This window comes from Corylus avellana, chromosome ca5, assembly GCF_901000735.1.
Source record: "Corylus avellana chromosome ca5, CavTom2PMs-1.0".
Classification (NCBI taxonomy): domain Eukaryota; kingdom Viridiplantae; phylum Streptophyta; class Magnoliopsida; order Fagales; family Betulaceae; genus Corylus; species Corylus avellana.
In genome coordinates, this window is record NC_081545.1 from 32204690 (window position 1) to 32217040 (window position 12351).

At 35.9% G+C, this 12351-nt stretch overlaps 1 protein-coding gene across 1 annotated transcript; it reads left to right on the forward strand.

Annotated features, from left to right (window-relative positions):
* The first annotated feature begins 6761 nt into the window (after positions 1-6761).
* LOC132180740 (cyclic nucleotide-gated ion channel 2) lies at positions 6762-11970 on the forward strand. The gene is made up of 8 exons (XM_059593661.1): positions 6762-7141; positions 7329-7986; positions 9494-9709; positions 9793-10109; positions 10224-10335; positions 10443-10679; positions 11114-11200; positions 11293-11970. The coding sequence occupies exons 1-8, from the start codon at positions 7104-7106 to the stop codon at positions 11779-11781; spliced, it is 2154 nt and encodes a 717-aa protein (XP_059449644.1). The 5' UTR covers positions 6762-7103; the 3' UTR covers positions 11782-11970.
* The last annotated feature ends 381 nt before the right edge of the window (positions 11971-12351 follow it).

Sequence of the window (12351 nt, forward strand, 5' to 3'; positions counted from 1 at the left end):
GGGGTACAATTGATGTTTTGCATCGATCACACGATGCATTTTTTTTTGTCCAAGTTACCAAAAGAGGCATAAAGAGAGGGCAAAGTGAAAGTATTTGATAGTTTGAGAGGATCCATTCTAAATTGATTGATAGTTGGAGGAGGAAAGTTTAGTTTCTCCAAAAAAAAAAAAAATACTAAGACATTAATTAATCTTGTAAGGAATGGTTTTAAATAATTAATTAATACCCAAATGATGTTCTTCATTTATTATATATTTGTTTTGATTCCAAAAATTAAAAATTATAATTTTTCTAAATTTTCTGATCATTGTATTGTATATAAAAGGTAAAAACTATTTTCTGAAGGGGCAAAACCACACACATGTTTATGTTTTAAACTTATTTTCCATGTGAAGCTTCTTGTAAACAAGTCATATTTTTCAATAAGTTCTTAAAAATACAACATTAAGAAACCAGCCAAAATGTAAAACCATTTTCATGCTTTCAAGGACTAGAAAACAGTTTCTGAAAACACTAATTAATAAATAAAATCACGTGGGTTTAAGTGCATGCATGTATGCATACAACATTTCGTAAGCCAGCCGGCTGCTCAAACAATTTCATATATAGCTAGTCCCTCTGGCATGATTAGGACGCATGCATGCTACAAATTAATATGCAAGTTGGGCAAGGTGGGAAAAATATACAACAATCTCACGTGAATTCAACACCTTGCACATGTTACAACGCTGGTCCAAGCTTATAAGGATTTTTCTACCATCTAACCTCTCGAATTACACGCAATTTGGATAGTCTTTTGTTTGCAACCTCTCTTTGTAAGAGTACTGTACAATTAAGACAGCTAATTGTTGGGTGGACGGAGCAGAGACAACTTGTTTCTCTCGTGAATTGTTGGACTGAAACTTGTTGGTTGAACCTAGGCTTTGATATAAGTGTTGGGTGGTCTTGGACCTCTCTCAATTCCAAAAGCTAGTTCAAGAGATGAAATTTTTTTTCACACTTGACTACCCGTCTTTTCCACAACTGATATGAAATAACTTCAACACTAATTATAAGAAATCCCAAGTGGGTGCTTATATTGCTTGGTGAGCTGCTTTGAGACCCACAAAAGCTCATCCAAACAAGGTGGCCCTCTATGGTACATAAGACACATGCAGCTAGGATAGATAGGACATATGAAAGTAGTGGATGGCATTTCTATCCCCCCATATGATTGAACTTTTTTCCTTCCTTTTAATGTTTGAATTCTCTCCTATCATTTGAATAAAGCTGTCATTTGAAACCTTATTAACTTTCAGCTTTTGATATAGCTTTTGATATATCAAAAGCTGAAAGTTCATAAGGTTTCGATGTTTCAACCCCTTCAGATTTTTCGTAAACTCCTAACATAATGGACAAGATCAAAATAGTTTCGTTTATAATTTTACTTTTAAAAGACAATAAGAAACAAAAAAAGTGGAAAAATATATATATATATATATATACCCACGGCAATTGCTGCACTTTTTTAGAGATTTTTTTTTAAAAAAAAAAAACTTTAATTATATATATATATATATAAGAGATATTATAGGAATTAAAAAGGACCGAAACATTAAACACCTATATTATAGCTTTTGATGGTATAAAAGTGAATTATTTTATTATTTTTTAATTGAGGGCAAGCCAAAGCGAAAGCCAAAATCCTTGGAGAAAGTGGTTGGCACAAGGCAACTTCACATAGTATCGATCGTACGCATAAAACGTGCTACTCCCATGAATGTCTTTGGATAAGATGAGATTTCACGTGAGTACGAAAAGGTAATTAGAACAGAAAAAAATTCGATTTTTCACTGTCTGTCCCACTTAGATTCAATAAGGGAATTGTTGATCCTTTTGAGAACCAATTATTGCTCACTTTGTTCATATCCCTAATTTAACCCAACCTTCCTACCATAAGCCGTGCATCACGTTTTTCTCTATTAATATATATATACCAATTATTGCCTCTAATAGTAAGTAATATATACCCTCCTAATTATATTTACATCAAAATTTTAAAAGGGTGATATCTCTCTTTTATAATCTAAAGACGGTAGAGAGAAAGAAAGACTCATAAAATTAAGAGGATACATAGAAATTAAAAAAAAAAAAAAAAATCTGAAGTAATAACATTCCATGTGGTATTTTTTTCTTATTTGGTATTTTTTTTTTTTAAAAAAAAAAGGTCTTTTTCTTCAGAATAATGATTATTTTTTTAAAACCAAACATTATGTGTCTCTTTCACTTATACATTAATAACAATTATTTAGTAATTCTTATCTCTTGAGTTCTTATCACCCGTTTGAAAATGTTGAGGATTCGATTAATTTGCAAAATCATTGGGCCAAATACGCTCAACAAGTCCGTTCGATCCGAGTCCGATCATGCGAAAATTTGCGTCAACTACTGTAATCATTTAGTTTTTGAATTAGAGAAAAGCATTAATAGTATGGTACGTGAATATTATTGATGGTGCACGAGTAATTCTAGTAAACAGTTGTATAAAGCATATAGGAAGTGAGGGAGCAAATCGAATCAGGTTGTCAGATCTACTTTGGGGAAAAAGGTTTTTGGTGAAATTCTCAAGGAATCAAACAATGCAACCCTACGAAGAGAATCTTGGAACATGTATAAATGTTTTGGATGATTGTTCATAATTTCCGTGATTGCTACATGCACAATAATCTTTTTTTTAAAAAAAAACTATCTAACTAGTCCTGGGACCCAACTCGATTGCCCTTTAGCTGTGGCGTACATTTACATGTTAATTTCCACTATTTTTTTGGATTGTCGTTGAGCATGATTCATGCTCTCGATAAAACATATGCTGTGTACGGTTTTTTTAAGTGTTTTTAGGAACCTTCCAGGAGTACTGGGAGATAGTAGATACTTTGGGAACACATTTAAGAAACTGCCATGGCATTGCCATGCACAGCACAGAAGAAGCTTGGGATCGAAGGAGTGGTGGGGGGCTCATTTTAGGAAGAAGGAGGCTCTTGTGTTCACTGTTCAACTGTGAAGGCAGACACATTTTCCCAAACCAAACTATACAATATTATAATAAATGGTTAAATTCACTCAACTCCTAAAGTTTTAGGAGTTTTTCAATTTAAACCTCAATATTTAAAAATTGGTAATGTACCCCCTCAAATGTTTCAAAAATTTTTAATTCAGACCCTCCGTTATTAATTTTCGTCTAATTGGACAAAATTTTATACATATATATATAAAGCATTGAGGATAATTACGTAATTTTATAAATTTTCTTTCAATTTGACGGAAATTGGTAACAGAATGTCTGAATTGAAAATTTTTGAAATATTAGGGAGTACATTGCCAATTTTTAAATATTAAGGTTCGAATTAAAAATCCCTAAAACTTAATGAATAAAGTGAATTTAACCCTATAATAAAGTAAACGAATAAAATAATGGATTGTTGATGTAAGTTAATGTGACGTAAAAGGTGAAAGAAATTTTAAATTTTGTTGAGTGAGAATGAAAGAATAGAAGAATGAAGCTTGATTTTTTTTTTTTTTTTTAATAGAAATGAGAAAGGAATAGGACCAATAGGTTGTCAAACGGGTTCGCTTTAATTCCCCATATAATGTTAGTTTTTTTAAGGCAATTTTTGGTATTTAATAAACCATCATTATTAAATGTTTATTTCAATTTTTTTTTTTTAACATGTCTGCACAAGAAGGGGGAGAGAGATTTGAATTAGTGACCTCCACTTTATTGGCGTGGTCTCAGCCGATTGAGCTACCTCTTAAGAACTTATTTCAATCTTTCTTTGTTCTATGTGTTATTTAATAAGTTTATTATAACCATGAAAGTTCAAAGGATTTAGTAAAGTTTTCCATAAAATTGAAAAGAAAAAGCCATGTCTGTGGGTCATGTTTTTGGCGTGTTGAGTTATGAGTGTATAGTTATACGGGTTGACCCGAACACAACCCATTTAATTAATCATGTCAAACACCTCAATTATGACACGACCAGTTTAATTAAACATGGGGCACAACACAGCCCGCATAACTTTTTTAATAAACATGTTGTCTCAAATATGCTGTCAATTTTCGATACCAAAAGGGCTTCTCAAGTTGCCTATAAGTGGAGTTGCACGACAACTATCTCACCAGCGGTTTTCAGAAACCGATACGATCTCGATGAGTCTTGGCTAGATCACTCTCTCCAGCAATCAGCTTTGCGAGGTGTTACCATTGAGTATCAAAAACTTCTTAGGTGTTCAAAAGCTTAATCTCCATGAAAACTAGTTCTCAGGTCCATTCCCACCTCAAATCGGGAGGCCAGTTAAGCCTTCGCATGTAGACTTCAGCCACAACATAACTCTTGGGTCTCATTACACCTTAAAAACAGCCAATGCAAGCTTTCAGAGTTCTAGCCAACTTGTTTTTATCTGAATCCTAATATACTAAATTACACTCTCTAATTCCGTATTACATTTATGTCGAATTAGTAGATTGTGTCAAACATTACCTGACCTAGTTGAATTAAATAAAGTAGTGGCTCGCTTACCCATAAGACAAAAGAACACTACTTGACATATTATGATACATTTAGGATCCAAAGCAAAGCACTAGTTTGAATGGCAGTCTCCAGGAAACGATAACCACATGTATTATAAACTAACCTAACATTTTTTTTTTGTTTTTTTTTTTTTTGAGTAATTTTAGAAGATTTACTTATGTTATACTTATGTTCTATTAAGAATGATATGGTCATTAAAATTGTCATTAGACTTATGATTGATTATTATTGAATTTTGATCAAATGTAATTTTAATAGTTATATCATTTTTAGTAAAATACAAATAAGCTTTCTAGAATTATAAAATGTAATTGAAAAGAGGTGAAATGATGATAATTGCATCTTGTCACCGTGTGTTTGCATGTGATTAATAATGCACAAGTTACGAACCATAGCCATAGGTAGTGCAAGCGTGAGGCTTACTCAGCATTGAAAATTGAAAAAGTAAAAATTATTGTAATGATTTTGTTAAAGGAAATTAACCTTTCGGGACGGTAATTTTAAAAAGAAAAAATACTATTGTTTCTCCCAAGTGTTCTTCATTGTTTTTCTGATCTTACGTGTTAGCAGCAGCTTTTTATTTTTTATTTTTTATAAGCTTATATTATAAAATTATTTTTTGTTTTCTTATCCAAATATACTTCACAATAGTTTTTCTTATCTTTCCTTATACGCTTAGATGAGATGGATAAATTTGAGGGATCTAGATCCTCTAAGGGAATTTTAGTTTCTGAAATTTTAAATCCAAACTATCCATTTTCATCAAAGAGTCATTATCCTGTCACGTGTCACACTACTGATAAAATAATAATAAATTTTTAATGATATTAATGATATTAATAATCATCATTATTTTATCAGTAGTGGGACACGTGGCAGGATAATGACTCTTGAAAAAAATGAATGGCTTGGATCTTAAGAATTTCAGGGGATCCGAATCCAAATTTGAGAATCTCAAATTTAAAAGGAATTCTAGGAGATTTCAATCCTTTCATACCTACCCTCCAATTTTTTTCAAAACCCCAACACAATCACCTATGAAAGGCAAAAAGATGAAAGATGAGAGAGGAAAGAAAATTGTTTATATTAAAATAATGTATAAAAAAACTCTTTTGGCTCCTTACACATTAGGTAGCACTGTAGGCTCTGTAGCATTCCCAATGTTTAGGAAAACAATAAAGAAGCAGCTACAAGTGACTTTTGTGGTTTTTTTTTTTTTTTTTTTTAAATTTTTCCCAACACTATATATTTTTACTTAATTTAGGCTTTTAGAGTCACCAGAAGTTCCTTAATATATACTACAGAGACGATATCGGTTGGCTAGTCACACCAATTTCTTTCGTTTGCTTTCATGTTTCACATCCTTTCTGATTTGTGGAATCAATCAATGTTCCATATTTATGTATATTGTTGCTTTTTTTTATTTATTTTTTAATAAAAAAAGCAATGCCCCTATATATGTGTGGCCCTATTCTTTTTCTGGATGCTTCAAATTTCACAGCTACAGAGAACTTGGATGCGTAAGTCAAACGTCACAGTAAAAAAATTTGAAAATAAGACATCTTTTTAATTAGAGTGTATGTTTATAGTATAGTTTTTAACTTTTAATATGATCTGATCTGTATATAGAGATCGTGTGGCAACAGCTTTTATATAGGTTTTTTTTCTTTTTTTTTTTTTAAGGAAAAGGCTAAAGGGGTCAGCTTTGAATATATATATTCAAAAATATTAAAAAAAAAATTAGGAGAAATTATATTTCGCCCAGTCCCTCAATTTAAAGGAGAATATATATTGCAACTCCAATAATAAAAATTGATAGGGTACCCTTAATCCTCTGAATATGGCATAAGTGTACTTCCCCCCCAAAAAAAAAAAAAAAAATCATTTGGAATGGATATGCTTGTGTGAACCCTATATCTCGTGTCTAATCAAAAGGGATAAACATATTCTTCTATGATATCGAATAATTGATGATTATGTCGCTAACTAGTACTTGAGGGGCTACTGTATACGGTCATGCACGTACGCTAGCTGTCTGTAATCCATCTTTCTTTCTTTTTTCTTTTTTTCTGATAAATTAATTAATCCATGGATCAAAGTCAGTAAGAAAAATGAAACAAAAAACGAAGGAGGTGCAAGCGTTTTAGGACTTACATGTCTTTGCTGTAGAAAAGGCAAAACTAGAAATGAAGCTGTGAGACGGATATTAATGTTGAGTGGTCCAGCTCTCTCGGGTGTAGCTAAATAGATGCGTTGGCCGGGAGTGGGCCCAAACTCACCGGACAAAGAGCCCCACCACCACCTCCACCACGTTCCTCTTTAGCGGCTGCCTCTTCGTCCTCACAAAGCCAGGCCCCCCCACCCCGAGCCCTCTCTCCTCTTCATGTGCTACCTGACACACTCTTCTATTATCATCCTTCCAAACAAAACCCGGCCGATTTAAACACTACTTCCTATACAACACACTCTCTCTCTCTCACACACAATCTCCACCACCGCCTCTCCTTTCTCTCCCATGGTTTCACTGTTCCAACCATGCCCCTCCTGCCCAACTTCCACTTCTCCCTCTCAAGGTCCCCCCTCTTCTTCTTTCTCTTTTTATCATAAAAAAATCAGTTTCTTTTCTATATATATATATATATATATATATGTACAATCAAAGTTACGTTGAATTTGCGTTGAATTATGTATACATATATTACGCTTTCTCGTATTCTCTAACTTGGCTGGTTTTTTTTTTTTTTTTTTACGTTGTCACAGAGTTCTGGGGTTATTCATTCACAAGAATTCCTCGAGCAGCAACAGCGACAGCGACAACAACAACAACAGCAGCCACAGCAACGATGACACCCCGATCTCCACCTCCGTCGAATGCTACGCTTGCACCCAACTGGGCGCGCCGGTGTTCCACTCCACCAGCTGCGACCGAGCCCACCAGCCCCAGTGGGAGGCCTCGGCCGGCTCGTACCTAGTCCCCATCCAGAACAGACCCGACACCAAAACCCCGACCCGGAAACCAGAGCCCAAACGGGGCCCGCCCTCGGGGCCGTTCGGCCGCGTGCTTGACCCGCGCAGCAAGCGCGTGCAGCAGTGGAACCGGGCTTTCCTGCTGGCGCGTGGGATGGCCCTGGCGATTGACCCTTTGTTCTTCTACGCGCTGTCCATAGGGCGGGGTGGTGCCCCCTGTCTATACATGGACGGCGGATTGGCTGCCGTGGTGACGGTGCTCCGCACGTGCGTGGACGCCGTACATCTGTGCCACCTGTGGCTCCAGTTCCGGCTGGCTTACGTGTCTAGGGAGTCACTGGTGGTCGGCTGCGGGAAGCTCGTGTGGGATTCACGTGCCATCGCCTCCCACTACGTACGCTCCCTCAAGGGCTTCTGGTTCGACGCCTTCGTCATTTTACCGGTGCCTCAGGTCAGCCATTTCTTCTTCGCTTTTTAATTTACCCTTTTTAATTATAACAATTTTAAGCGAATAAATTATTGCAAAAAATAGAATTTCAAACTATTGGCCTCCATCATATACTACGAGATGTCTGCGGGGAACTTGGAAGGCCGTTGGGTTCAACAGTTTCGTCTTTCACTCCTGAAATTTGTATGACAATGTTACCCATGATTTCCACTTACATTTACAAAAACTGCCATGATAATGACACGTGCTCAATTATACACACAGTTTTTGTCTGGTGGTAGAGACTGCGTGCAGTAACTTATGGAATAAGGATCCTAGGTTATGTAGTAAAATGGGATCTCTTCCCAGTTCCCACGTTAGAGTTTGTGTGACGATGTTACCCTTGATTTTCAACTACATTTACATAAACTGCCATGATTTTCACACGTTTTCCAATTCTCCAGACGATTACAGTCTGGTAGAGACTACTGACTACGTACGTAACTTTTTGGTTTTAATGATCTTTACGTAGTAAAAAGTGCATTTTCAGCATTTTTATTAACTTTAACCTTTAAAAAAAAAAAACTCACAGCTATTTAATTAGCTCTTTCCTTTATTTTAATCTTCTTTTGTCAAAAATATATCTTTAGCTGAAAATATGTTTTGAAAAGAGTGATTTTTTTTTTTACTATTTGTTTGCAAGCTTAAAAAGGGTTTGAAAAACATTTACCATTTGGTTCGTATGGAAAAATTGTCAAATATTTCTTATATTTTTATATAATCTTGAAGAGAGTGAAATTGAGATCCAGTACGCGATTGACTATGTAGCTATTGAGTAGATAATTGTTAACAATTTGAGTAGATAATTGTGAGATCGAAGCTCATTTATTGGACAAAATAAAATCTCAACCCTTAAATAATTTTTCTCTATTTCAAGACTTCAAGTGTAATTGAGATGATTTTGTTCAATATATATATGTAGCTATTTTTTTTTTTTTAAATAATAATAATAATAATTCAAGTGGGGTTTATTTTGTTTTTGTTTATTTTATATTATTGGTTTGCTGTCATGTCCTTACTGAGTTCTGTCATGATGGCATCGATGATAAGAGTACGAAAAACTACAGAACATAACATAAAGATCAAAAGCTGGACATAAATGGCACAGATACTGTTCCTCGATCCTCCATTGACGTGGGCGGGCCATATGGTAGACGAGTGATCATGAAAAAAAGAGATTGGTCTGGTTACAACCGACATATTTTTTTTTTAACTATATTGTTGTTAGAATATAATTTAAATAATTAAATTTATATATATTTTATTAATTTAAACTTTTAAAATAATTAGTAATTTAGTCGCTGCAAGGCTAACGGTGTGGCAAACGAGTCTCATGAGTCATGATCACCATATGCAGAAGAGTTTTAACTTGGTACTAGAAGCACAGCAAGATATATAGTTTGCACAAATGATCCCCATGAGATAGTCTTTAATTTGCTCATAGTACTATTTCTTTTTCTTTATTTTGCAGGCTGTATTTTGGTTAGTAGTACCAAAACTGATAAGAGATGAGCAGATTAAAGTGATAATGACAATACTTCTACTGATTTTCTTGTTCCAATTCCTCCCAAAGGTCTACCACAGCATTTCTTTGATGAGAAGAATGCAGAAAGTCACAGGCTATGTCTTTGGCACCATTTGGTGGGGTTTTGGCCTTAATCTCATTGCCTACCTCATCGCCTCTCACGTGAGCATACTCTAATCTAAATAATTTAATTTGTCTTTGATATCATGTTAAATCATCACTTATCATAAAAACTTGGTAAGCAGGTAGCCGGAGGATGCTGGTATGTCCTTGCAATACAGAGAGTAGCGTCGTGCCTCCGGCAACAATGTGACGGAAGGAAAAATTGCAATACTCTCTCCTTGTCTTGCTCAAAGGAGGTTTGTTACCAGTTCCAGTTGCCTACAGGCATAGTAGGAGATCCATGTGGGGGTAACTCAACAATGGTCAGAATGCCACTCTGCTTAGATGTCAATGGGCCATTCAATTATGGGATCTACAAGTGGGCTCTTCCAGTCATTTCTAGCAACTCTCTGGCTGTTAAGATCCTTTATCCCATATTTTGGGGCTTAATGACCCTCAGGTAACATTATTAAAAGCTTCAGATAAAGTCAAGATTTTTAATCTGATATCATGATTTTGAGATAAGATTTTACTTGAGGTTGGTTTTGACTGACCATTATGCTTACATTTACAGCACCTTCGGAAACGATCTTGAGCCTACAAGTCACTGGCTAGAAGTGATTTTCAGCATAATCACTGTGCTTAGTGGACTGATGCTCTTCACTTTGTTGATAGGGAACATCCAGGTGTGTACATTGTGCTAATTGTTAGCATAAGAAATAATGTCATTTCTTGAACATGCAAACTTGGAGATAAAAACATATATTGATGGACTTCTCTTGTTGCTGTCAAGGTTTTCCTGCATTCTGTCATGGCAAAGAAGAGAAAAATGCAGCTAAGATGCAGAGATATGGAGTGGTGGATGCGGCGGAGACAGCTCCCGTCTCGGTTGAGACAGAGAGTTCGCCATTTTGAACGCCAAAGATGGGCAACCATGGGAGGAGAAGATGAGATGGAAATGATCAAAGACCTTCCCCAAGGGCTTCGGAGGGACATCAAGCGCCATCTTTGCCTAGACCTCATAAAGAAGGTAACAAAATTTTCCATCTACCAATTTGTTTCGAGATTCTTTTGGTAAGTATTTTCCTAAAAATGTATGATCCTTATTAGGGGCCTAATTTGAGGTATGGGCGTTAAATTGGGCCAGCCTAATATAAGACACGTCTAAGGACATAACTTTTTGCGTTCCATCATCTTACGAGCTTTTAGCGTATTAATTAAGTACCCAACATTTGATATTTTACAAAACACCACGTCACATGTTCAACTCTCATAAAGGGACAACCTATGAAAATGGCTATTTGGTAAGGGCAGCTACGTCAGTAGATTGTTATGGTCTTAATGTGGCCTAATTTGGGGTATGAGTGTTAGATTCATGAGTCACCCTAATATGAGATGGGTTTAAGAAACTGATTTTCTGCGTTCCATCACCTCTAGAGCTCTAATCTCGTACAATTTTGACAGGTGCCTCTGTTCCACAACATGGATGATCTTATTCTTGACAACATCTGTGATCGGGTGAAGCCTCTTGTCTTCTCTAAAGACGAAAAGGTGCATAATCATATTTATCTATATATATATATATATATATAGTAATTAGATTCTTAAATTTGTTTAAAGTTTCTAATATCTTCATGAAACAGATAATCAGGGAAGGAGATCCTGTATTAAGGATAATGTTCATCGTTCGTGGACGTGTAAAACGATCCCAAAGCCTAAGCAAAGGCATGGTAGCCACAAGCGTGCTTGAACCGGGAGGCTTTTTAGGGGATGAACTCCTCTCCTACTGCCTTCGCCGCCCATTTATTGACCGGCTTCCGGCGTCATCCGCAACGTTTATCTGCATTGAATCTACAGAAGCATTTGGGCTCGATGCCGCTCACCTGAGATACATCACCGATCACTTCCGCTACAAATTTGCCAACGAAAGACTGAAGCGAACTGCAAGATACTACTCATCTAATTGGCGAACATGGGCTGCTGTTATTATACAGTTGGCTTGGCGCAGGTACAGGATGAGGACTCTGGGTCCGGTGATTCCTGCTGCCACTGAAAATGGAGGCTCTGAGCGGAGGCTCCGCCAGTATGCTGCCATGTTCATGTCAATAAGGCCACACGACCATCTTGAATAAAATCCTCTTTTTTTTTTCTTTCACTTTTTTTGTTCGGTTTGGTCCACCCCATTAGTCAATAAGATCCACCAATAAGATTGTTGCCTATGTCCACCCCCAAAGTCCCCATGGAAGTCGCGTCCGTCGAGTGTAAAAAATGAGAGTTAGAAAATTACTTCTTACTCGAACAGTAATAAAAACATTCAAGTCTTTTGTTTGCAGAGAGAAATGATACATACCCATTCGAGACGAGGCATGACTTGTTCAAATAACAATTAAGGCAAAAGATACCTTATATAATCCTTCCTGTATTTGATTAAAAAAAAGAAAGAAAGTAAAAGAAGGTTGGCAAACAATTATCTTTTTCTGAGGACGAGAGAAAAGTTGTTAAGAAGGTGTAACGCGAGGCACACGGCAATTGTAGAGGGTGAAAAAAAGGTTACGATAGAACAAGGATGTCGACGAGTAGAGGTTAGAGAAGTAGAGAACACCGAAGAATATGAGATTTATAATCGATTAACTGGTTTAACCGAACCGTTTAACCGTGTACCGTTATAACCGATAATTTTGATTAAAATTCTTATCGGTTCG

Bases quoted from the DNA above. Each gene is read 5' to 3' on its own strand.
- LOC132180740 (XM_059593661.1), top strand. From the start codon at position 7,104: ATGCCCCTCCTGCCCAACTTCCACTTCTCCCTCTCAAG. The intron at 7,142-7,328 runs GTCCCCCCTCTT...ACGTTGTCACAG, and splicing joins TTCCACTTCTCCCTCTCAAG to AGTTCTGGGGTTATTCATTC. The intron at 10,680-11,113 runs GTAACAAAATTT...CAATTTTGACAG, and splicing joins GCCTAGACCTCATAAAGAAG to GTGCCTCTGTTCCACAACAT.